The sequence below is a fragment of the Mustelus asterias genome, chromosome 20 (genome assembly GCF_964213995.1).
Source record: "Mustelus asterias chromosome 20, sMusAst1.hap1.1, whole genome shotgun sequence".
In the NCBI taxonomy this organism is placed as follows: Eukaryota; Metazoa; Chordata; class Chondrichthyes; order Carcharhiniformes; family Triakidae; genus Mustelus; species Mustelus asterias.
Window position 1 is genome coordinate 62,080,787 of NC_135820.1, and position 27,376 is coordinate 62,108,162.

General features: G+C 41.4%; 2 protein-coding genes across 18 annotated transcripts in view; both read left to right on the plus strand.

The window, feature by feature from the left end:
- The window catches only part of LOC144508578 (band 4.1-like protein 1), a 290,684-nt gene that overhangs the window by 254,984 nt on the left and 8,324 nt on the right, over positions 1 to 27,376 (plus strand). For 5 of the 17 annotated variants that reach the window (XM_078236665.1, XM_078236667.1, XM_078236666.1 and 2 more), the window contains exons 13-19: positions 5,374 to 5,553; positions 15,846 to 16,268; positions 18,744 to 18,860; positions 19,872 to 19,952; positions 20,348 to 20,440; positions 24,146 to 24,226; positions 27,071 to 27,187. In XM_078236665.1, the coding sequence (XP_078092791.1) occupies positions 5,374 to 5,553; positions 15,846 to 16,268; positions 18,744 to 18,860; positions 19,872 to 19,952; positions 20,348 to 20,440; positions 24,146 to 24,226; positions 27,071 to 27,187 (1,092 nt within the window). Of the gene's footprint in view, positions 1 to 5,373; positions 5,554 to 11,073; positions 11,167 to 11,261; positions 14,538 to 15,125; positions 15,264 to 15,555; positions 15,607 to 15,845; positions 16,269 to 18,743; positions 18,861 to 19,871; positions 19,953 to 20,347; positions 20,441 to 24,145; positions 24,227 to 27,070; positions 27,188 to 27,376 lie in introns of those variants that run through there. The other 12 variants (XM_078236661.1, XM_078236662.1, XM_078236663.1 and 9 more) reach the window with 8 other exon arrangements.
- Positions 19,596 to 27,376, plus strand: part of aar2 (AAR2 splicing factor) — a 65,673-nt gene continuing 57,892 nt past the window's right edge. Inside the window, exon 1 of the mRNA XM_078236682.1 lies at positions 19,596 to 19,599. The gene's annotated coding sequence lies outside the window, so the exon portion shown is untranslated. The remainder of the gene's footprint in view (positions 19,600 to 27,376) is intronic.

Below are 27,376 nucleotides of genomic sequence, written 5' to 3' on the forward strand. Positions count from 1 at the left end.
AGCCCCTCATCCAAAAGCACAGCATTACTTTTCATATGTCAGATAATAACATCCAGCTCTACCTTAATACCACGCTTCTCAATTCCTCCACTGTTGCCAAACTATTCAACGTTCAGTACTGGACGCTTAGAGACATTATAAAGATTGATTTGAAACCATTTCCTAGCTACAGACTTCATTCCTCTCCTTCACTACAGTCTGAGACTAAATAAGACTGTTCGCAACCTTGGTGTCATATTTGACCTGGAGATGAGCGTCTAATCGAACATTTGCACCATCACTAAGACTGCTTATTTCCATCTGAGTAATATTGTCTTATTTCACCCCGGTCTCAGTTCACCTGCTGCTGAAACTCTCGTTCGTGCCTTTGTTAACACTAGACTTCACTCGAGCAAAACCCTGGAAGGTCTTCCACATTATAACCTCCTTAAAGTTGAGTTCATTCAAGACTCTGCTGGTTGTGTCTCTTGCAGCGAGTCTTGCCTATCTGTTAACACTGTGCTCGCTGACCCATATCGGCTCCCAGCCGAGCAACGGGTGGGATTCTCTGGCCGCGTTCGGCCCAAAACCGGAGAATCCCACCCGAGGTCAATGGACCTTTATGTGGTCTGCCCCCCGCCCGCTACAATTCCCATGGCGGGTGGAACAAGAGATTTTCACTCCCCCCACCCCCGTCTTTTGTTCCAAGTCCTTCATGGCCTTGCCCTTCCTTATCTCTGTAATCTCCTCCAGCCTCTCAACTCTCTGACATATCTGCTCTCATCCAATGTGAATTACTGGATAACTGGGAGGAGTATGCACTCTTTTATTTTTCCTTTGTGTGCTTATTCCTTAAAGCCACATGCAAGTGGTTCAGGAAAAATCTCCCTCTGATCGAATCACTTATTTGCAATGAGTAGGATAACTGATGTGGAGATGTCGGCGTTGGACTGGGGTAAGCACAGTAAGAAGTCTCACAACACCAGGTTAAAGTCCAACAGGTTTATTTGGCAGAACTAGCTTTGTAACTGAGACAGACACAAAAACGTGAGCAAATAAATACTGTTAAGGAGGGTGGGGAGGAAAGCAGTACACCGCAGCATGATGTGTTGTTGAGGATTCTGACAGGTTGTCTGTTCAAGAGCTTTGGAATAGGTTTGCTTTCTATTTCCAGGAGTGTCTACTGTGTATAACACATCGCAAATATAAATTTAGGACTTAATTATTTTACGTCTTATACTAAAGTAACAGTGATCACTTTTTCATGTATGAGTTGGCTAAGCAGAGCAACAGCTTCCATTTTATAGATATGCAGACAGGGGTCTGGAGAACCCAGAAAGTGAAATATTTAACATAATTTAGAATCCCTACAACGCAGAAGGAAGCCATTCGGCCCATCAAGCCTGCACCAGCAACAATGCCACCCAAGCCTTATCCCCGTAACCCCACATTGGCTGCATTTTGAGGAAACAATGAAAATACAACACAACTGACTCCAACTTATAAATCAAAGAAAGGGTTTAATAAAGAAACATCATTACTCCAAACTTGGGGCCTCGCCCTGGGCCACTCCAAGCTTCCCACAATTCTACATAGTTTCCTTATTTATTGATATAATGGTCAGCTGACTATTACATCACTCTAATTGGTCCCATAATTTACTGGATCAGCTGACCCTCACAGCTTGTTCCCATTGGTCACATTACATCCAATACAAAGTTGTTACCGGTTACGTTCTAACACACATATTTACTCTGCTAATCTCCCTGATACTAAGGAGCAATTTAGCATGGCCAATCAATCTAACCTGCACGTCTTTGGACTGTGGGAGGAAACTGGAGCACCCGGAGGAAACCCACACGGCCATGGGAGGAATGTGCAAACTCCACACTGACAGTCACCCAAGAATTGAACCTGGAGTCCCTGGCGCTGTGAGGCAGCAGTGCTAACCGCTGTGCCGCCCACAAACTTAATGGCTGTTTACAGAACTGAAACTCAAATTGAACCTCCGGCATCTAATTCTTGCCCTGAACAGAATTGACTTCATTTGGCACTCGGGGCAGGGTGATTTCCAATATTTACTGTTATACTTTCAAGAGGGTACAGATTTTAGCCCTTCCCCAAAAGTCTCACCGAGCTTGTATTTTATTTCGTGATAGAAATTCTTTGCCGAATCACAGAAAACCAAGATGAGGCATATATTTCAGGTTATGTTTCATATATTTGGACAATTGATGATTACATTGCTAACCTGTACACAAATTTAATGTTTTCCATTGAAACCCATGAACTAGTTGCTTCAAAAAGGAATTGAATAAATATATTAGAAAACAAGAAACGAAAATTGACTTACTGCAGCTCCTCTAAAGAGCAATGAAGGAGTCATACTAAAAACTATTTAGGAAAACCTTTAGTCACGATATGGGCTTATGTTATGTCTGTTGGCTTGCAAGATACGTCCACATGGTTGTAACAGAGTGCGACCAGATTGACCACAGCCTAATGGGTGGCTTATAGTTGGATCGATCTTGCTTCCTTTGCTTTAGAAAATGTATGCAAACGCTATGGAAGCAAATGAATACAAGGAAAGATAGGTTAGTCACCAAGGCGTAAAGGTCCTTTGTCCTGCCATGTTTGTGGAAGAAGAAGTCAGAAACTTAAAGATAGGAGAACAATTGCAACTTCCAAATTGTTGCTCTTTTTTCAATATAACCCAACTGCTTTATGGAAATTGACTGTGGTCATTCTCAACGATCTTGCCTCACCCTTGCTATCCGATGCTTAGCAGCAGATTTAGGGTGCAGTAACAGTACAGCTGCTGTACAGTTGTTGATACAAGCTGATTTTTGTGGTGTAAAACTGTAATGGCTTCAATCAGGCCATTGAGGTTGGCCTATTGGATTATATGAACTCCCTGATTAAGGAGTCAATTGAGGGGTCAATCACAGAGTCTTTTCCTTGTGTTTAACCGGGAGTGTCAGTTCCTCTGGCACTCCCAAAGGTAGACTGCTGACTGATAGCACTCTCTGTACTGCTGTTGGAATTGTAAAGAAAGGGATTTTGGTGAAGGGACTTCTGCCACCGAAGACCTATTACAAAATGCGACATCAATAGAGAGCAAGAGTTGATGGAGTGAACCAGAGTGAGACTCTCTCTGGAGGAGAGAGCCTTACTTAGTCCAGAGTCAACTCAGACATTGAATCCACATTTGCCCCCCACAAGTTTAGTGTCGGTATGAAGCAATTGCTTTGTGACAACTCTATACCCATAGTGTAAGTGCATCCTTTCTATTTTTTATTGAGTTAATCTATTTTCTGTTTCGAGCATTGTTTTTATTTAAATGGTCACTTTGGGGTTCCATGTTCTCACTGAGGTTCAACAAATTATGACTGTTCTTGTTTTGGATTTAATTGACTTGATTTCTTTTAAAATTTTGCTGTCAGATGGAACACGAAGATGAACCGAAACTTAGGCAAGAGGTAGTGTACGGACCACTGTGGATTGGTTTTTACTGTAGTCTATGTGAAACATTTTCATACCTGTTTTAAAATATTGCTCGAGTTAGAAGATAACTGGTTTCTATTTATTTTTGAATGGAGAGTCATTCGTCAAGCTAAATATAGCAATAACATCAGATAGATCCAACTCATATATCCTTCAAGATTTATCACCTACACGATCCACAATATTTACTGCTCCCATTGAAATATTGAATTATAACTCAAAACTGGAAATTGATGGTGTTTCTGAGATGAAAAGATTGACTAATGTTTCTGGTTACCGCACAGGAAAGTGGGTGATAATTTTCTGAATCATAGTTTCTTCATTGTTGTCAGTACACTACCTATATGCTAACATAACATTTCATGAGTGATTGTGATACTGTTCAACTGTTATAGAGACTTTGTCTGTGGAAAAGAATAACTGACTCTTAACCATTCACCACCTTCTGATGGAATTGTTTGACTGCCAAACACGTTACATTGCAGCCTAGCATTCCATGCTTTATACTTGCTTGCTGTACGCAACAGTCTCTCGCCATTGATTTGTGTTTGTTAATTTGTCATCCTGTGGGCTGTACTAAAAACATTGGAAGCATATCATTTTCAGATAGATGCAGTGTCACTTCCACTTGCTGCAGGCGTTCACTGTAGACTGTGTGATAGTGCTTTCTTGTTGAGGCGGCGGGAGGTACAAGGTGTGGAAAGTGCAAATGTTAATTTGACATGATGACAGTTTGTTTTACAGGAAATGGAGAGGTTGGATCTCATTGTCTTGAGTGGTGCCAGGGTGGCTAGAATTAATGCTGAATGTATATTATTTGACGTAGGAATTGTTACTCGCCCCATCAGAGACAAAGTTGGATACAGATGAGTTCTGTGTTAAATATTTAAGGGGAGGCAACGGCCTTGTGGTATTATCATTAGACTATTAATCCAGAAACTCAGCTGATGTTCTGGGGACCCGAGTTCGAATCCCACCACGGCAGATGGTGGAATTTGAATTCAATTTTTTAAAATCTGGAATTAAGAATCTACTGATGACCATGAAACCATTGTTGATTGTCGGAAAGACCCATCTGGTTCACTAATGTCCTTTAGGGAAGGAAATCTGCTGTCCATACCTGGTCTGGCCTACATGTGACTCCAGAGCCACAGCAATGTGGTTGACTCTCAACTGCCCTCCAAGGGCAACTAGGGATGGGCAATAAATGCTGACTAGCCAGCAGCGCCCGTGTCCCACGAATGAATAAAAAAAAAAAGCTTATTACTTACATTTGTACTTAAGTTTATTTATTAGTGTCACAAGTAGGCTTACATTAACACTATAATGAAGTTACTGTGAAAATCACTGCAAGCTTGATAACAAGAGTGTACATTAACATCAGGGAGCCTGTCAAATAGAAAGGAAAACAGGTAGTTTTTGACACACTATTTTAAATTTTCCAGTCCATCCACAAAATTAACATGAATTGGAATGTCAATAAAGCATCCTTCGGCATATTGGGGAGAATAAATTGAGAAGTATATTTTGTAATTAAATCATATCGCATATAGTTAAACCAAATTATATTTTGTAATTGAATGAAATATTCACCACAGGGAAAGAAAACTGATCATCAGTCTAGCCACCTTGCTGAGGCCCTAATGTAAGAAAACGGCAGTGTTTTTCTGTCTGGAATTCTTATCTCTACTGCTAATGTAAGAAAAATAAATCCAATTATTTTAAATGTTTAACACCTTCACTAAAAGTGTCGAGACGTTTCAGGCAAATGCATGAAGCAATAGACTGTGAGGTACACCTTCTTTTCACTGGCTGAAACATCCCTGAGGAGCTGTGTGTTTGTCATTTCTGACGTAACATTATCTTTCTTTTTTTTCAATTGCGTTAAAGTTCCTGGACAAATCAGAAGATGTACTATTGAAGCATCAAGCCAATATCAATGAACTAAAACGGACTTTACAGGAATCTACTAATATTAAACTAAGTCATGGCGACCGAGAGAAGAAATTAACCACTTCCCCATCTTCGTCGAAACCTAAAGAGAAAGAGGAGTCCGAGAAGCTCAAAGAGGTGGGTTTTGTTTATAAACACATTGTTGAAGTCATAGGTGTGCGAGATGTGTCTACTTGGTTTTGGCTTCTGGTTATCCGTTTGTTTGTTACTCTGTTAGTGGTAGTTATTTTTCTAGTTGCAGCTCTGGTATGACTAGGATCTCTGTTATTTTAAATTGGATTATACCACAGTTAATTGTCTGCATCTTAGTAAGGTTATCATAGAATATATCATAGAATCCTACAGTGCAGAAGGAGGCCATTTGCCCATCAAGCCTGCACCGACAACAAGCCAACCCAGGCCCTATCACTGTAACACCAAGTATTTACCCTAGCTAATCCCCTTGACACGAAGGGGCAATTTAACATGGCCAATTAACCTAACCCGCACATCTTTGGACTGTGGGAGGAAACCGGAGCACCCGGAGGAAACCCACGCAGACATGGGGAGAATGTGCAGACTCCACACAGATAGTGACCTGAGTCCGAAATTGAACCCGGGTCCCTGGAGCTGTGAGGCAGCAGTGCTAACCACTGTGCCACTGTGCTGCCACAGCGTGTTAGTGTTCTGACCTTGTATTAGGTACAACGTGAAATGTGAGGACTTTGTAATAGATATCTTACAGGGTGAGCAACAGTCGGACTATTGAACATGCTCAGGAGACAAGTGTCATTTTTAAAGCGTTTTCTGGATTTATTTACCTTTTGATGCACTGTGATATTCTGTGCACTTAACCAGGAATACTGGACTGAATAAAGTGTGTACAATTTTCCAAATCTCTTGTGAAAGGTCACCGGGGTAGAACATCCTGCTTATTCTTTCATTTCGCTCAGACATGGTACTTTAACAACATTTCAGCATTTTGCTTCAGCAGTGCCAATAATATTTTTCACCACAGCACACCTTTGTGGTACGTTACATTTAAGCACAAGGTTTATTTTTAAATGGAAATAGGAAGTTCTGGAAATACTCAGCAGGTCAGGCAGCATTTGCGGGGAGTGAAGCAAAGTTAATATTTCAGGCTGATGACCTTTCATCAGAACTGGAAAAGTTGAGAGATATAATAGATTTTAAACAATGTAAATGGGGAAGGATGGCTTACTTGAGCTATCCGCATTGCACAGATAGCAAGGAACAATTCCCTCTACTTTGGTCAGACCATATTTGGAACACTCTGTACAATTAGAGAAAAACTTCCCCTACTTTTATACTCCATTCCCCTTGCAATAATAAAAGATGACCAACATTCCAGCTGTTGGTAATCATTCCACCATTCCCATTTCTACCTCCTCAAGACCCATCTTTTATTTCTTGCCATGTGCCATTACCATATTCTTTTGCCTGGTGCCTTCATCCCTTTTGTTCTTTAACCTTTCCAGCCTTCCACACATCCAGAGACTTTCCCTTTCGTTCTCCCCCCTCCCCTCCTTGTTGTGCCCCTGTACCCGCTTAAAATCTGTTACGTCTCTATAACTTTTTTCGAGTTCAGACAGGCGATCATCGACCTGAAATGTTAACTCTGTTTCCGTCTCCACTGATGCTGCCAAACCTGCTGAACTTCCAGCAGTTTTTGTTTTTTAGTCGCACGTATCCAGCACCCTCAGTCGTATAAAATCGATGAAGTAGGGGAAATTGTTGCTTGCTATCTGTGCAATGTAGATAACTGGAGTAGGCCAATGCTGGAGACCATTTTGAAATATTTCCTTTATGCACCTTTCCGATACCTATTCCTATTTGCCCTATGCAATACATTTTCAGTTTTCCTTCCCCTGGCAGCACTGAAGTGTTTAATTCCTATTGCTCCAGTGAATGCGGGGCCTGCTTTTCTCTTTTGCCCATACTATATTGTGCAGGCTTTTGTGCCAACTTTTGGCATAGGTTACAAGCAATCCAGCACCACTCATCCATCCAAAGGGACCAGTACTAACTTGTGTTGTCTCAACACAGAATGCTTTTTAAAAAATGGGATGGTAACGGCCTCAGGGTGGTCAGCGGCCTTCCTGCCGTATTAACACAGCCAGCTCCATTTTGAAAGGAGCCCACAGATAGTTATCCAAAGTACTTGCCTATTTTAGCTCATGGGTCCATTTCAAAAAGCAAATCAAGGTTCCACACCTCCAAATGGCATTTTTAAAAAACTAATTTTGCAGCATGTGGGCATTGGGCATTGCTGGCTAGGCCATCATTCATTGCCTATCCCTTGTTGGCCTTCAGGAGGTGATGATGAGCTGCCCTCTCGACCCGCTGCAGTCCAATGTGTAGGTACACCCACAGGGAGGAATTCCAGGGTTTTAATCCAGCGACTGTAAAGGAACAGCGACATATTTCCAAGTTAAGATGGTGACTTGGAGGGTAATCTGCAGATGGTGGCGTTCCCAGGTATCTGCTACACTTGTCCTTCAAGATGGTAGTGGCCATGGGTTTGGAAGGTGCTGCTAAAGGAACCTCGGCAAGTTCCTGCAATGTGTTTTTTGTAGGAACTGGTCAGAACATGCACCACGTACACTCCAATCAATTTGACAGCTGGTGACAGCCAGAGAGGCAAAGGTGAGGTCAGTATTTTTGTGGAGACTGAAGAAGTGACCTCTTCCCACCCTCACCCACCCACTCAACAGCCCCTTCCAGTACTTGGTGTTGGCCGGGGCAGCCCATGAAGACAGTGCCTCAAAATTTATTTGCCGTGAGTATGCGCTTTACTCCCTGATGTGTCGCCAAAAGATCAGACCAGACGCCCAAGAGACAAAGCCTCAGGAAAATTGCTCCTTTTGTAGTTAGAAAATAACAGGCAAAGGAAAGGTAGGTTACTATCTTACTGCATCCCCCAGTCTTTCAATGGACTTGTACTGTACACACTAACTTTCCTTACTATTCCTAATTTGCTGATTCTAGTGAGATTTGAATCTTGAATTTGGGGTTTCTGTATTATTATTCTCTAACAAAACAAAATATTCAGGTCTTTTTTCTGTTTTTGACCCAGCTGTGCTTTCTGTTGAAGAAAAGCTTATGGTGCCGAACCTCCTGAGTCACAAATAACATTGTAGATGGACCACGCTGGGCTACTGTATACTAGAGATGTAGGGGTCTTCATTAATGGCCTGATTTTTCTGTGGCATTTGGAGAGGAAGCGAATTTGAGGAAGGAATACACAACTCCTGTCACAATCTATCTTTGCAGAACTTAATATGATTATGGCACGTGTTCAAAGATTTGGATGGTGTCTGATACAGCATACTAAATAATGTCTGCTTATGGTGATTAAAGGTCTGATATTAGTAGAGGCAAAGTGGCAGTCATTGATTCCTTGTTTGATTCTAGTGAATCATATAGACCCACAGAACTATTTTAACTCATGATTTGCAATACAAGTAAAGCGTGTGTCAGTGAATGATGTTTAACAGAACTGTGGCACTTGTAACGTTCCGCAAATGACCATCTCGGGTAAGGTTATCAGGTTGGGACCTTATCATTCGTTATTCTTGTTCATTGTTCTTGGGTTGCACCATTGGGGTATTTTGTATAAACTGCAACTTGCTAATAGATGTTCCGTGTGTTTGTAACTGGTACATATTCAGCAGTGTTGATGGGTAAACACAAAAGGAAAAAGCACAAGCAGCATGTGTTTCTATATTTGTTTATAATGTGCCTTTTCTTTCAAGACATCCTTTCCTTCATTGGAGCCATTCAGTTGAGTTGGACAATGAGGTTTCATTTACGCCTTGCATTTCTTCCTATAATGGCTTTGTTACTTCATTATTCAGATGCCCACAGCTTGCTAAAAGCCAAAATCAAACATTAACACTTAATATAATGATACTGAAATTGCAGTTCTGGCTTTCAGAAGCAGTAGTTAGATTAGATCAGTGCGTATGAGCATCTTACAATTTAATAATTTGGAGTTTGTCACTACTGATAACAAATCCTATAGAGTAAACTACACACAATTAGTTTTTTTTTAGGTTTTATTTGAATATCATAGAATCCCTACAGTGCAGCAGGAGGCCATTCGGCCCATCGAGTCTGCATCGACTCTCTGACAGATCATCTGGCCACCCCCTTCCTTATCCCTGTAATTCCACACATTTATCTCGATAATCCCTCTAACCTACATATCCTCGGATGCTAAGGGGTAATTCAGTCAGCCTTAGCTGCACATCTGTGGGACGAAACTGGAGCACCCAGAGGAAACCCACGCAGACATGGGGAGAACATGCAACACTCCACACAGGCAGTCTCCCAAGGTTGGAATGGAACCCGGGTCTCTGGCGCAGTGCTAATCACTGCACCACTGTGCCGCCCTCAGGTCTAAAATCAGGTCTAAATTCTATGCATTTCATTCACCTTTAATCTTATAAGAAACCATGCTATTCTAGATGTTGCGCACAATCATTCTTAAAATTAAAACCAACAGGGTATGTCAGCAATACCAAAATAACGCTTCTATAATGTTGACCAGATAGAGACATCTAATCACAGGTTTTGCTCGCTTGAAACAAGGGTGAAAGTATTCGTTGTGCAAACATTGGATGTAATCTAATAACTGTAGATACATTGGAATTTATTGAATATGGAAAATATTTTAAAAGGAACATCCGCCTCATAACCAACGAATGACAAATTTTATGTGAGCTCTGTATGTCATGTTCCCGCATTAATTATTTTCTATATTTAATTATATTTCATTTACCGTTCCATTTCTGCTGGCTCTGTATTTCTGTTTTAAAATATACTATTTTTGATTGTGATAGAAGTTTCTGTGAGAGTTTCTTGAGCTATGGCTTACTGTTGTAGATGGCAGATGGCTGCTCGGAAAATGGTGTAATTTGGAAGTGGCAAAGAAGCTGGTTGTAAGAATCCTTCCACAGTGCATTTCCTGCCGTGCTGTGCAGAACTGTTGTGCAGATGGAAGCTAGTCTGGTTTCATGGCGGTCTGTGAGGTTTAGTGCAGGGCTGAGTTAGACAGTTCGGAGAGCTATTTTTAGGAACATGTTTACCTGATGGCTGTGCTTCTCATTAAAGGATGAAGGGTCTGCTGGGAATTTGAGGAGCAGGCAGGTGTTAATTAAACATGCACTCATCACTTGCTTTGAGCTTTCGGTCGTGAATGTTATTAGGTTTGAAATTCAACCCTCAACTCTCCCATGAAGATACTTAATAGACTGAGGATAGTTGCCATAAATCACTTCAACGAGCTGCTGCATAGCCATTCAATCTTGCAGAAAATAAAAACGTGTTTTCTTAATAAAATCACATTATAAGTCGAATAAAACACAAGTGATAAAAGCAATCACTAGGTCGGGGAAATGGCACCAATTAACTCTGCAGCTTCTAAATTCTAGCACTGATAAAATGGTTTGCCTGTTGTGCTTTTTAACCTGAGTATATAGTATTTGGCATCATATTCCTCATCTTAAAAGCCTGACAACCCTACCAAGCCTCTCTGCTTGTAGAATATGAAGTACGAGAAAGAAGCTAACACGCTTGTTATTTGTCTGTTATGCAATATGTTCTTGTACATCAGCTAATTAACCTTTCTAACAGTCTGCGAGGGCTGAAGAGGAGGCGAAGGAAGAGCCTGCTTCTCAAGTGGGTGCCATTGCCTTATCTCTGGAAGCTTCAGCATCTTCCCCTGAGGTTGACATTTTCAGTTTTACATTTGATAAAATTGAATTGTAGTTTAAATGAGCAGAAATAAACTGATGATGATAATGATGAGCGGTAGTGTTAAATGGCAGAACTGACATCAATGTAATGAAATTATATATATTTTTTAGCCGGGTTGCTAATATATTTTCAAAATAAATGTTTATTAAGAGAAAATATGAAACAGGTAGTTAAGCACAAAGGTTTAAATATAGTGTAAGAAATGTTTGCTATTGTAATATTTGTTAGTAGTCAGCCCATTTACAAAGCTAATTTATTCCATCTCTTAGCATTATTGTGTGTTTAAAGACTAAAAACCATATTACTTTGTGTCCACATTTTAACTCTAACATTCCATACAGTCACTAAAATGTACGTTGAGAGAGTTTTAGCTTCATCTAGTTATGACAATTCTTTATTATAAAACCATCTAGAAAAGTGAAATGCATGTCTGCTGCTATGTGCTTGTTCATGGAATACTCTGATGTTGACAAGTTTCTATATTTGAAATGTAGGGCTCTGAGGAATGGGTTATAATAGAAAGACGAGCTTCTAGGCTAGAAGAACTAGTTATAGTTGAACAGAAAAGTGACAGAAATGAATCCAAAGAAGAAGAAGCAGTTGAGGCTTTATCCCTGTTTTGTGACAAAAAGCAAATTGTATTAGAACTATCGTCTCCTGAGATGGAGCTTATAAAAGAAGCGTTACAGAAAGATGAACCACGTGAAGAAAAATTTTCAGTGATTGAAGAAGTCGGTGCCGTGTCCACTGTTCAAAAAGATGCTTCCAACACTACTGATTCCGAGGAAAAGACTCTGACAATAACACCTCAATTGAATTGCATGGAGCTGTTGAAGACAGATGACCAAAAACTTTCTGAGATACAAACACACCCATCTGAACCTGAAGAAGTTCAGTTTGAGAAGCGTTTGGATGAAGAGCATACAATCTCTGCAATTAAACAGATTGCTGAAGACGATTCCGTGATGTTGACAGATTCATCAGAACAAACTTCAGTAAGCACTAGAAAAGAACTTGCTGAATCTGAAGAAAACTTGGACTCTTCAAAACCAGATTCCCAAGCACCTGAAGAGGCAGAGTCTGCCTCCCACTTGCAGGTGGCCAGTAGGGAGGAGTCCAAGCTCACTTCCTCTGGGAGCGACGAAACCAAGTCCAAGGAGCATAAAATCGACTCCAAGCCAGTTTCCCCACAAGACAATTCTGAAGAATCAAAACAAGGTTCTCCAATAGCTGACCAGAAGAGAGGTCCAGGTGCTCAGGTAGACAGGGAAGAAGGAAAGGCAGATTCCCAAACATATGACCAAGAGGAGGAAGATAAAATCCAGACAACTTTGCAAATGAATGACCAAAAGATTATTCCAGTTCACTTTGTGACTAACAAAGGCAAATCGCATTCAGATGAAGAAAATGAATTTAACCTGAGTTTCTCAGAGGAAAAGCATGCCACAAAAGTGGCTGGCCAAGAGGAGGCAAAGTCTATTTTTGAAGTGGAAGTTCAGCATCAATCTGAATGTATCCTCCCAGTGGTTGAAAAGGAATCAAAGACAACACTGACTGAGCAAGATGAGTGCAAAGCTATTTCACAGTTTGACATTATTGAAACTTATATGACTGAAGAACAGTCAAAGCCTTGTTCTTCTCAAGAAGATGCCAAAGATTCACAGCCATGTTCTGCCGGATGGGATAAACAAGAGTCAAGGGACTCCTCAGGAAAAGAGTCCAAAGAATGCACCCTGTCAATTGATCGAGGAGATTCAGAACTGGGTTCTACAGGAGAGGGTGAAACATCAAAGCCAGAAGAGGACAGAAGAGAGCCAAAACCATGTACAACAGAAGAGGAGAGCGGGAAAGAGCCAAAACCATGTACAGGAGAGGGTGGAAAAGAGCCAATACCATGTACAGGAGAGGGTGGAAAAGAGCCAATACCATGTACAGGAGAGGGTGGAAAAGAGCCAATACCATGTACAGGAGAGGGTGGAAAAGAGCCAATACCATGTACAGTAGAGGTTGGAGAAGAGCCAAAACCATGTACAGTAGAGGATGGAAAAGAGCCAATACCATGTACAGGAGATGGTGGAAAAGAGCCAATATCATGCACAACTGAAGATGAAAGTCCAAAGCCATGTGTAAAAGAGAGTGGGAAAGAATCAAAGCCATCTACAGTAGCGTTTGGAAAAGAGCCAAAGCAATATACAATAGAAGATGAAAAAGAATCAAAACCATGTGCAAAAGAAGATGAAAAAGAATCAAAGTCATGTACAATAGAGATTGGAAAAAAGTCAATGCCATGTACAACAGAAGATGAGAAAGTGTCAACACCATGTACAACAGAAGATGAGAAAGTGTCAACATCATGTACAACAGAAGATGAGAAAGTGTCAACCCCATGTACAACAGAAGATGAGAAAGTGTCAACACCATGTACAACAGAAGATGAGAAAGTGTCAGCACCATGTACAACAGAAGATGGAGGAAAGTTCATATCCTTTTCACCAAAGCATGGTAAAATACTCAAACCAGTTCTCCAGAGTGATGCCAGTAATTCTGTAAATTCTATAACTCAAGAAAATGAAAGAAAAGAATCTAAAGATTGTTTCCCAGGGACAGTGAAAGATGAATCTGAAATACCTGTACATTATTCCACAGATATGTCATCAGACTTGGGCTATTCAGGATCCAAGAACTTTCCAGAACTTGATAGCTTTGTGTCCGCTGAACTGTCATTGGATACCAACCAAGATCAATCTGATCAATTACTTCCTGTGAATGACAAAATAGATTCCATGTCGGAATCTCAAATGGAATTTTCTGCAGACAAATCATCTGAACCAAATTCACCTGACCTTGAGTTGGCAGAGCAAGATTTCGTTCTTAAAGCAGCATTTTCTAATGTTGATGAATTGTCTAAAGTACAACCGTCAACAATGCCAACGCTTTCGTCAAAATCGAGAGATGAAGAGCCCACATCTGTTAAACACACAGAGGTTGAATACATGAGAATCACCACAAAAGGACTTCCCGAAGAGGTGTCCAAAGTAGATCCTTTAAAACACTCCTTTAAACCTGGAAAAGAGAGCTCAACGGTCAAGCGTGGGAGAGAATTTCCAAATCCGTCAGAGGAGGTGACAGAAATTTACTCTTCGACCAAGCTGAAGGAGAGATATGCAGAAGTGTGTGATATGGGGTCAGCCACTCTGAAGGATAAAATATCCTATTTTGAATTGAAATTGGGAGAAAATACTTACTCAAAAAAGCCAGTTAAAGTGTTGGATCATGCTGCACAGATTTCTGAAGTTGGATCACCCGATTCAGGCTGTGAAGTGGAATTGACAGAAGCAGTGGTAACTCTTGATGTGAATTGTCGCAAGGAAACCTTGTTCCAGCATGTTTTGTCAAATGGCATTTTACATCATACAAGTTTACATAGCTTGAAATGAGCTTATTTATAAACTGCCATTTTATGTTTTAGTCATACGTATTGCTAAATGCGGAGCATTGTATTCGATCTGTTCATTTGCTGCCTTTTTTTATTTAAACCATTTGCAGTTTTGCAACTGCAAATGTCAATCGTCCTAGCCAAATTGAGAACAATGAGAACGGTCTTTCGAGGCAACTGTTGGAAGTACCTCCGCAAAAAAAACCCCCAAAATTATGCTTTTCCCATGTTGCTCGAAAGTTGCATTTTGATCATCTGAAAAAAAAGAATAGGCTGTGATTTCCCCTCGCTTAGTTTGTTTTCTTTCTCTTCACTGTTCTGCTCTTTCCTTTTAAGCATACTAATGCCTGTCAAAACAATTGTTTGTGGCTGATTTCCTGCTATTGCTGTGGTGCTAGCTCCCAAACTGTTTGCTGCTGTGCCATCTAACAGTGAAGACGATGCTTTCTGAATTCTCCCATTCAGCTTTTGACTAATACTTTTGTCTGTTTAGACTAAACCTGCTGTTCATGATTGTGCCTTGGAAGACAGGGAAGTAAAACCTTCAGAGGAGGCCTCAAAATCTCCAGGGAAATCACCAGTAAAAGGGGAGACGTTAGAAGGTCCTGTTACTTCAGTAAATATCTCACAGGTGTTTAACTCTTGCTAAACTTCACTTTTTTATATAACCTTTAAAGTTTCATCTATGTATCGTACAAATGAAGTATTTTTGCATCTTGCTACCAGTATTGCGAACCTTCTTTGTGTGTTATCTGCGAATTTCCTGTTCAATTTATTTGGATTTTGAGGTTGCTCTGTTGTCATTGAATGTACCTGTTTAATCAAAGTGTAATTGAAATTTTCACAAATATGCCACTCCATCTATCACAAAAAAAACAAGAACAAATGCGCTGTTATTTTATGGACATCTTTTCATTTTGCAGGAGGCGTTATCTCCACATAAACTACACGATGAAGAAGCTGGCAAATCCCAGGTTGCTGATTTTAACTAATTAACAACCTGTTTAGACCTTAATTCATCTGTTTCTTCATAACACCCACATGTCACTTCAACTTTTTGTCCATGGTCATCTTTTGATTACTTTTTGACCATCTTCCAAGTTCCTCTCATTGAATGCTTACTCTTTATCCATTGATCCATACCATTCACATTCCAACCAGTGTTAACCTTCGATCCTCATTGTCTTGATCTTCACCCTTCTTTCTTGCTCAGAGCACTGAAACAAAGCAGGAGCCACAGAAGAAGTCTTTGGTGGCCAGACAAGAATCTGAAGAAGTCATGGAACAGATGCAAGAGCTTGTGACCCAGCCGTCGGTGACAAAGGAGACAAGTGTGGAGGTTGAACACAAACATTCAAGCATCCCTACAAATTCCTCAGATTATACTGGAGCTGAGAAAGAAGTTACAGTGCCAGGTAAAGTCGAAGAAGTTGACGGCATATTAGAAGTGAAGAAGCTATCCACGCAAACTAAGATGGCTAAACGAGAAAGAACAGACAGTGCCACCTCTGAATCTAATGTCAGTACTCTGCCTGCTAAAAGTACTGAAAAGCAACCTGCTCAAGAAGATGGGAAGGACCAACATAAGAGTGTTGACCACAAATCTGAAGACTCCGAAGAAAAACCTCAACAGGAGGTAACCTTTAAGGAAACCGAATGCATTTCCTCACATTTCACCTTTGTGTGTGTGTAAAACTGTAACCATCTCTCACCCAATTGCTTGCTTTCCTGAAGTGAACCACAACAGATTTACTAAAGCATGTTGTTAAGAAACGATGCATTTAATAAATTTATAATGCATTTATAAATTAAAAACTATTTTCTGGGATTACAGAGTAAGTTGGTCAGCATCTGTGAAGAAAAAGGATAGATTCACATTTGCTTCACAGTTCACCTGAAACATTTGAACCTGTTTTTTTTTGCCTTCACGGATGCTGACTGACTTGTGTTTTACTTTGAACAGCTTTAATTTTGTATCTCAGATTTTAATTTTTGAGGAGATAAATGCTTTAGTATAACCCGTGACTGTGTTATAAAGTAGTGTTTGTTTGTTTGTTCTAACAATGTACTCTTACACTAACTATATAATCTGTATCAGGGCATGTGCTTGTTAACAGGAATGTTTATATTAAAGAAACTAAACGACAGCTGATCCTCTCCAAACTTCAATGTTTGCACGACAGAAATCTTGAATAAGAGCAACACTTGGGTTACAACAGCATTGTTTCTGTTAAAGGAGAAAAATACTTCCATTTAGATCTGAAGAATGTTTACTTTTAGCATTTTCCAGTAGCTTGGATCCATTCCCTCAATAATTCTGACTTTTTAACTATAGGTTAGAATTTTGCTTTTATTAAATTATGTTTTCGGAAAGCCTTACTATTTGGAGAGTCAATTCAGAATGCCAGTTTTGGTGCTACTAGGGACCACTTGGCCAACAAGCGATGCTTTAATTTAATAATTCATAATAAGTTGAAAAGATTTAACCCCAGTTTTTAAAATTTTTTTAAAGTTTGAAGTTAAAGTTTTTAAACTTTTAGTAATTCATTACAAGTTGAAAAGATTTAACCCCAGTTGGTCAGTACGTTAATAACAGTATGCAGAGCGTGTAACTCCTTTAAGAGATTGCTGTTGTATTATTTGTTGCTACGTATTTACTATGCATGGACAAGAATTGTTGTTATGTCTGTTTGTGTGGTGAGCTGACTAAACTTTGGAGAATAACTATTCTCCAAATCCTGTCCAGTTTTAAACTTTGGGCTGAGTTTTCATTCCAGGGTCCTGATCCTCACACCAGGTTGGGGAACAATATTTAAGTTTATTTATTCGTGTCACAAGCAGGCTTACATTCACACTGCAATGAAGTTACTGTGAAAATTACTAGTCGCCACATTCCAGCGCCTGTTGGGTTCACTGAGGGAGAATTTAGCATGGCCAATGTGCCTAACCAGCATGTCTTTCGGACTGTGGGAGGAAGCCAGAGCACCCAGAGGAAACGAATGCAGACACTGGGTGAACATGCAGACTCCACGCAGACAGTAACCCAAGCTGGGAATCGAACCCGGGTCCCTGGCGCTGTGAGGCAGCAGTGTTAACCACTGTGCCACCCATTACAATGGCAGGACCATGAAAGAGATTTTGGGGGAGACGGTCAGTTAAGTGGCTGCCTCTGGGAGCCTCATCCCATTCGGGATGGTGAGCAGGCTTCCAAGGTTGGAGCACCAATGGGATAGCTGTCAGAGGTGGGCTCAGGTGGAAAAAGAGAGGGCACCTCAAGATGGAGATGCCCTCTTCAAAATGTTAAAATAATAAGTGGCCACAGCGGGCAGACCATCATTGCGCAGGGTGATTGTAAGGATGATTAACAATGATGATAGAGTTCAGGCCGTGTGCTGGACTGCTGGAATTTAATTGGCTGGGTTTGAACCCGATTGGAGGCCCCCGTTTGCCAGCTGGAAAAGGAGCCTTAAATGGCACTTTTATCGGCTTAAATGGTTGCCTGCTGCTTGTGGGTGGGTAGCTGTCGACTCCTCTCTTCCACATGGTCGCTCCCCCCCGACACAAAAACAGCCTCTTTCAAAATGGTCTAGCAGCAGAAAGATGTTGGCAAACTGGCACGTTGGCAAACTGGCACGCTGCCACCTGATGGCAGCTTTCCACCCCAGCCACCTCCTCAGCCCAATGAAAATTCAGCCCATTGCCTTTCACATACATTAGCCCTGAGATTACGCCGAGGATTACGAGGATACAAATATCTAATTTCAAATCCCTTTGTGTAACAAGTGGGATTTATCCGCACAAAAAAATTAGGAGAGGAATTGGATACTTGTATCACTGGTTAATTTCAGGACCCTTGTGTTTAATTCTGTTCCAGATTACATGAAAAGGAAATAATTTCATGGTTAAAAATGATATATTTAAGTTATAATGGAGTCTTTTCGTTGGAGAATAGTATTTGTGATATTGGCTACATCTCGGATTTGTTTTGACTCTGACACGCAAGTAATGAAGCAATGCTTTCTCTCAAACTGATAGCAGACCGTGTAAATCGAGTCTCGGGGACGATAGACAACTACTTTTTGAAAATGTCAGTATTCTTTCCATTTTACAGGATATTATGAAAACAAAAGCTGGACTGCCAAGTGATGGACCGACTGTAAAGACAGAAGCTTCCTCCAAAGAAACATCATCTTCATTTGAGACAAAAGCAAGCACCAAAACTACCCAGGTATTCAGGCTTTAACTTCCTAATAGAGGTCAGACAGTGGTCAGCCTTGAGGGAAATGTGAAACAGCTTGTGGTGGAGGAACTAAATAGAAAGCAAAATGTAATACCTGTGACTGAACTTTTATGCAGGGCCTTAAAATGGGTTGTAAGCCAGGATACACTCACCCAATTTTCCTGTCTTTTGTAGTTGAGTTCCAAAGCCAGCTGTGAGCCCCAGCAGACTGGCCAGAAAAGCCTAGGCTATTTAATTCTATTTCTATTTCATAACTGCTGGTTTGTCCTGTTTGATTCTGAGGTTCAAATAGGGCTTCTCCTTAGATAAAAGCAAAGTACTGCAGGTGCTGGAATCTGAAACAGAAAATGCTGGAAAATCTCAGCAGGTCTGACAGCATCTGTGGGGAGAGAGTAGAGCCAACGTTTCGAGGCTAGATGACCATTCGTCAGAGCGTCGATTTAGCTCAGTTGACTGGACGGCTAGTTTGTGATGCGGAGCGAGGCCAACTGTGTGGGTTCAAATCCCGTACCAGCTGAGATTATTCGATGCTTTCTCAACCTTGCCCCTCTCCCGAGGTGTGGTGACCCTCAGGTTAAATCACCACCAGTCAGTTCTCTACTCTCTCTCAAAAGGGAGAACAGCCTATGGCCATCTAGAACTATGGCAACTTTCATCAGTTTTTAAAAAAAATATATGCTTCTGATCTTCCTTGTGGCCTCCCCACCTGCTCCACCATCTTGGCCTTGTGTTCCTTCAGGAGCCGGTGCCTGTGCAGGAAGGCATTGGAGAGTTGGGTCACAGAGCAGCCATGATCTCACTAGTTGGTGGAACAGACTCAATGGGCTGAATGGCCTACTCCTGTTCCCATGAATCACAAACCAGTGCCGGAGCTTTAAGCACAGCTCCTCAATGGGAATACAGAATCAATTAATTAATTCCAAGATGGCAGAAGGTTAAACATTTCAATGTCGTAAGGCCTGTTTAATGTGAGTTATTTTTTTTTGTTTCTTTTTGCAGCTTACCAATAGTTCAGGTCCAGCGAATGAAGCTGTAACAAGTTCTCAGAGTATTGTTCCGGAAACTGTGTCCACGTCGTTTGTAAGTTGCTGAGTGCTATATAAGCGGTTTTCAAGATTTCTGGATTGCTTTTTTTCCTTGGGGCTCGAGCTGTTTTTCTTACCGTCTCCTGTAAGTTCATAAGATATAGGAGCAGAATTAGGCCACTCAGCCCATCGAGTCCACTCCACCATTCGATCACGGCTGATATGCTCCTCATCCCCATTTTCCTGCCTTCTCCCCATAACCTTTCAATCCATTACCAATTAAAAATCTAACTCCTTAAATTTACTCGCTGTCCCAGCTTCCACCGCACTTTGGGGGAGCGAATTCCATGGATTCACAACCTTCTGGAAGAAGTAGTTTCTCCCCAACTCTGTTTTAAATTTGCTATCCCTTATCGTAAGACTATATGTCTGTTTGTATTTGTTTTTCAGGTTGATGGTAGCAGTGGAGCTACAAATGTAACCGGCTCTCAATCTGTAACTTCGGAAACCATATCTACATCAACCACTACTCATATCACAAAGGTAACATAGTTGTTGGCCAGCCATTTCCACTGAAAATGCGCCCAAGGCTATGTAGATGAAACCTGTTAGTTGACTTCCAGGAACAGTCAGATGGCCATTAAAGATAGCACTTAACTTTTAGTTCAGTATTTCTTGCCGAAAATAATGACTTTGAGCGTTCATTTTTAATCTTGCTTTATCAGCGAAGCAGATTCACATTCCTTTCTTCAGATCATATTCCAAAAGTTTTGTTTCTCCTTGCGCAACCAAATATTTGACTAGTTTAAAGACCAGCAGAGGTAACTGTATAGTAATATTGTTTAGTCTCCGTGGTACAGTATTTGGGGAATTGGGCCAACCAAGAAAACTTTAAAAAACCCACAATGAATGAGCTTGAAGGCAGCTCACTAACAGCCAGAAATATAGACCTATGAATATGGCCCCGCCTACAAAATTACATTTTATTTTATAAGCAACAAAATTACTTTTTTTGAAATATAAAATGGGTTTCCAAGATTTTTACAATGTTGTCAGGAATCACAGCTGGAGTCAAAGCAATACAGCATGGAAACTGTCCCTTCGGCCCAACCGGTCCATGCCGACCATGGTTCCTTCCCAATTGCCCGCATTTGGACCATACCTCGCTAATCCTTTCCCATCCATGTACTTATCCAGATGCTTTTTAAATGTTGCTTTGTACCTGCCTCAACCACTTCCTCTGGCAGCTCATTCCATATACGCACCCACCCTCTGCATGAAGAAGTTGCCCCTCCAGTCTCTTTTAAATCTTTCCCCTCTCACCTTAAATCTATGCCCTCTAGTTTTCAATTCCCTTTCTCTGGGAAAGAGACTATGTGCGTTCATCCTATCTATGCCCCTCATGATTTCATAGTAAGTAATCTCACAACACCAGGTTAAAGTCCAACAGGTTTATTTGGTAGCACGAGCTTTCGGAGCGTTGCCCCTTCATCAGGTGAGTCAGAAGGGGCAACGCTCCGAAAGATCGTGTTACCAAATAAACCTGTTGGACTTTAACCTGGTGTTGTGAGACTACTTACTGTGCCTACCCAGTCCAATGCCGGCAACTTCACATCATGATTTTATACACCTCAATAAAGTTACCCCTCTCTCCGATGTTCCAAGGAATAAAGTCCGAGCCTGGCCAACCTCTCCCTATAACCCAAGCCCACTAGTCCTGGCAACATCCTCGTAAATCATCTTTGCACTCTTTCCAGTTTATTAATAACAGGGTGACCAAAGCTGTACACAATGGCACAGGCAAACCTGCTTTCACTGCCCTTGCTAATGACTTGAAAAGCAAATTGTACTGAGTGAAGGAATAAAGCTTGTTGTGTCCCAAGCTGCTGGTATAACCAATATTTCATCTTGTGGGGCAGCAAAAACTAACATCTGACTTTTGTAGTTATGGATTGAGAACATTTCATTGTCAGTCAAGATTTTTTGCTGTACGGCTTTCAATTGATCGGTGTTTCCCAAGGATCATGAGGGCAGAGGAAATTATATTCTCTTCCTCAGAGTAAACCATCTCAGGATTTTCAATCTGTTCTCGTGGTTCAGATTTCTTAAGCTGGTTGCATTGCTTTTAGTGCTGGATATCCATATTTTAGTACAACAAGTAAAAATGGACATCATTTTGTATAAGTGCCTTTGTGCAAACTATCTTCTGAGTTAGGCTCCTTCTCTCTCACTATGCCTCCCAAGACTTGAGTCTGTCCTGTTGCTTTACACTGTACTATTGATATTGATGAGTAAGCCTCTGTAGTAATGCCCCACAAATGCATCCGATGTGTAAGTCCATTTATTTTCCAATCACACTTTTTTTTCACTCTCCTCATGACTGTACTTGTCCATATTAAATTCCACTTAATGCCTCAGGATTTGATTACTGGCTTGCTTATTTTAACTCCGCAGCGAAACTGTGCACAGCAAGGACTCACACAAACAGTAATTAGATACGTGACTAGTTCATTTATTTTTGGTTTTGTTGGTTAAGGGATAACTTTTGGCCAGGACACAGAATGAACAGCCTCGCTATTTGAAAAAAGGCCCCCCACCCATGGGTCTCACTTAATGGACCTCCCAGCGCTGGAACCTGCCTGCCATTCCCTAATTGCACAAACTCCGAGAGGTAGCTTCTTATTTTGCCACCTCCTTGCATTTGAGGTCCCCCTGGTTCTGGACCTAGAGTTGAGGTTAATGTCGTTGTCGCAGCTCAGCCAGGAATATTCAGATCAGTGGGTCCATGGACCTAGGCGGCAAACTTACCAAAAAAATGTGAAGTCCCGAGTGAGCCTGCCAACGGGAAAGTTCCAGATCCGTTTTCTTCAGCAAGGCCAGAAGTTCAACCTTGCGCCACTCTGTGCATTATTTTTTGCACAATCTGTTGCCTGCCTGTAGCGGGAGAGGCACCGGAAAGTCGGCAACTCACAGTAGTGGGTGCATGGGTGCAATTGCGCATGCGCAGACAGTCGATCCTCTCCCCCCCCCCCCCCCCCCCGACCGTCAGGACGAGAAGGTAAGATCACCCCCTTAGTCTTATGCTTACAAATTTCTATGCTGATACTATGCACACATCTCTGCTCCATCAAGTGCCTGCACCAGCCCATGTTTTATAAACTGGCTTCTGCGTTGTTGAACCTTTACAATGGACCAGTTTGTGCAATGCAGTTCACCAACTGGTTATGCAGCCACCATCTGTTTTTTCAATAGCTAGATGAACATTTCCCAATAGGGGAATCTTAGAAAAGTCATGACAGAGTATGGATAAGTGTGACAACCACTTCAGCCCATGTGTACCAATGAATGAATAAGTCTGTTGCAAATCCATAGTCCAATCTGTCATTTGTTTCATTGCGCAAGAAGCAAAATGGCCGACTTTAACTCTGCTCATCCAGTGAAATTAGACAGTTATGTCACATAACCGAATTGGTAACCAAATTGTGCACAGCAAAGCAAGGTTCCTCCAATGGCAAATCAATTGAATAACTCTTGATGATCAATTTTGGATCATTAATTCAGGAAGAAATGTTGCTCAGGGTACCAAGAAAACTTTGCGCTCTTTGAATTTTTGGATTTGAGGATTTTTTGCATTTACCTGACCTGAACCACTGCGGTGGATGGATGGGGCCTCCTTCATCATAAAAAAAGACAGCTCTGACAAAGCAGCACTCCTGCAGCATTGCACTGCAATGTCTGGACCATCTGCTCATGACCCGTGTGAGGCGTGAACCTACATACCTCTGACTTAGAAGCAACTTAGCCAAACTGAGCGAATTTTAAGGCCAACAATAATATCGTAGAGTTTTAAAATACTAAGCCGCTACAATAATTAAATTTTAGTCCAGACCAAAGATAGAAATTGTCAGGACAATTGGAATGCTGTGTGGCTGGAATTATACATATTTTTCATGTTCTCTTTTGATATGGAGTTCACTGTCAAATAATTGCCTCATGTAAATGTTCTGGTCCTTCTATTTTATTTCAATCAGCTGGGTGTCCAACATACATGGAACCTAATTGCCATGTTTGCGAGTCAGCACACACTGTTGCTGAGAGAGACACGCAGCTAGATTGTATTTACCTGATACAGAGTGCATGCAGTGTTCCCAAAGGATAGCACACAGAGCGATGGTGTAGGCTGGCAGAGTAGGTTTTTCAAATGAACTTCCAATTGATGCTAACAAATGGAATTTATTATGTGTTCAGTCAGTGAAAGGTGGATTTTCAGAAACCAGGATTGAGAAAAGAATCATCATCACAGGCGATGCCGATGTAGATCAAGACCAGGTATGTAAAGCCTTTATATCACTTCCCGTTCACAGTCATTGCTTAACATCAGTCATGCTTAAATATGATTGACTTAAGTCATATTTAACTTAAATATGTTAAGTTAATTCATTCATTCCTTTGAATAGACAAAGATGGCACTGGTACGGAGTTTAAATGCATTTTTTTTATTGAAGAAAACTTAATATTAAATCAGTATAAAAACAAAAAGAAAGAGAAAAGCTATCGAGAGAGAGACTGGCTTTTTCTGCCAACCCCCCATACTGATCTGGAACACCAAACTCAAAAACAAAGCTAAACTGAACTGCAAACACAGAGCTGAAACTACAATATATATCATTCGTTACCTTTGTTGTTGAAATGGTTTTGCACATGCTGTCTCTAACTTGGAGACACAGGCCTTGCAGATGTTGTTTATGCTGGCATTGTACTTTTCAAAAATGCAGTCAATTTCGAGCTAACTCAGCATGCCTTCTGAGTTTTAAAATGTAGTCAAGTGTTTGCATTAAAAGTTAGCAGTCCAGCATTTAAATGTAATTGCATCAGGAGAAATATCTTAAAATGAAGTCCTTGCATAAATGAAGCAAATTGTACACAGGATCCCTCAACATATGTGATCCTGAGCAAAAGGAAGGAGCTCAAGTTTCCACCATTGATGGTTATTTTCTCTCTCCATCAATGCGGGGAACAAATCTATCTAGCTACTGCGGGTAATGCCGAAACTGGGAAAGTGTGTGCAATTTTTCTGCAAAGATCAATGAGAGGAAATCATCGTGGAAGGGATAATTATATAGATTAATGAATGTATTTATTATCTTGCTACATATAGCAGCATGCATGGATCATTTGGGACTGAGATCAGAATCAATTTCTTCATTCAGAAAGAAGGTTTTGAATCTTAGGGATTCTGTAACCCAGAGGGCTGAGGATGTTCCATCGTTGCTGAGTTTCAGGATTGAGTTCAATAAATTTTTGATCTCTCGGAGAATGGAAGGCCATGTGGAGCAGGCAGGAAAGTGGAGTTGATGCAGAAGATTGGCCTTGACGATATTGATTAGCAAAGCAGGCTCAAGGTTTCCAATGGCCATCTCCTGCTCCTATTTTTGTATGCTGTTATTTTATGATTGACTTTGTGTGGACTGTGATTTGACTTCCTGACAGCAGCATGCATTCACATAAGAACATAAGAAATAGGAGCAGAAGTAGGCCATCTAGCCCCTCAAGCCTGCTCTGCCATTCAATAAGATCATGGTTGATCTGATAGTGGGTTCAGTTCCACTTACCCGCCCGCTCCCCATAACCCTTAATTCCCTTAATGGTTAAAAATCTACCTATCTGTGACTTAAACACATTTAACGAGGTGGCCTCTACTGCTTCATTGGGCAGAGAATTCCAAAGATTCACTACCCTCTGGGAGAAGAAGTTCCTCCTCAACTCTGTTCTAAATTGACTCCCCCGTATTTTGAGGCTGTGCCCCCTAGTTCTTGTTTCCATTGTAAGTGGAAATAACTGGCAGCAGTAAATCATAAAATGTACCTCCCGATGACCTGTCCAATTCTGACTCCAATATTGTGGGTAAATGTGAAAGATTTATCAGTCACATGGGAAAGATGGGAAATTGTGGGTTTTGTGACTAGTGTTAATTTTCCAGCTCTAAAGACTGGAATCATAGAATCCTACAGTGCAGAAGGAGGCCATTCAGCCCATCGTGTCTGCACCGACCACAACCCCACCCAGGCCCTATCCCCATCACCCCATGCATTTACCCTAGCTAGTCTCCCTGACACTAAGGGGCAATTTAGCATGGCCAATCCACCTAACCCACACATCTTTTGACAGTCACGTGGGTTAAGCTAGATTGACGGAAAGGATGTTAAGCTTGGCTGTGTGAGGCCTGTGAAATTGTAACCCCCAGGCTTCAAGTCCATGAACCACCCTCTTGACGAATGGTGGCACAGAGGTTAGCACTGCTGCCTCACACAGCCAAGGACCTGGGTTCAATTTCGGCCTTGGGTCACTGTCTGCGTGGAGTTTGCACATTCTCCCCGTGTCGGCATGGGTTTCCTCCAAGTGCTCCGGTTTCCTCCCACAGTCCAAAGATGTGCAGGTTAGGTTGATTGGCCATGCTAAATTGGTTAGGGAGATTAGTGGGGTAAATGTGTGGGGATATGGGGATGGGGCCTGGTTAAGATGCTCTGCCGGAGAGTTGGTGCAGACTCAATGGGCCGAATGGACTCCTTCTGTACTGTAGGGATCCTGAGAAACAACAGACAGCAGCAGTTGACTCGTGGATGGAAGTCGGCCATGCAGTAGCAGGGGGCTGCCACTAGGGACTGAAGAAGTAGTCTTCAGCTCCCACGTAAACACTGCGAAGGGACCCAGTTAGCCCTCATACCTGGCACCCTGAAACCTCATCCCTGTGGCTTACCCTTTTGCTGGCGACCGTTCCTTTGATGCTGGCTGACAATCTTCAATTTGGAATTCTATTCCTACACGCCTCAGTCAGCCAGCTGTCCATTGACTTGCAGATCCGATCAGGGAGTTTAAACCAACCCTCCCCCAACCCTGAGTGATAACACTGTTGGGTTTTTGAAGGGAGGGTTGGGTGCTCACCTCACCCCCTGCTTATCCTGATTTCCAGTTTGGATTAATACCAAGAATGTGTGTGTTTATAAGAAGAATTTTATGAAGTAAGATTATGAGTTATCTTTATGACCATGAGCCTTTTGTACCTAATAGCACTAGGAAATCATTGTTACAGTAGTTCTTTTTTTCATTAGCTGGTAATGCACATTTTCAATGCAATCTATACATCAAATCACATGATTGTACTGTGTATTCTAGGCTCTGGCCCTTGCGATTAAGGAAGTAAAACAGCAGCATCCTGACATGCTGGTGACAAAAGCAGTGGTTTATAAAGAATCAGAGCCTGAAACAGAGCAAAATGCAAAGGCATCAAAGGTACAGCACATCATTGATTCATTGTTATTATCAGTGTTTCATTTAATCACTTCTTCTCCCTTTATCTTTTGTACATAAGACCATAAGACATAGGAGCGGAAGTAAGGCCATTCGGCCCATCGAGTCCACTCCACCATTCAATCATGGTTGATTTCAACTCCATTTACCCGCTCTCTCCCCATAGCCCTT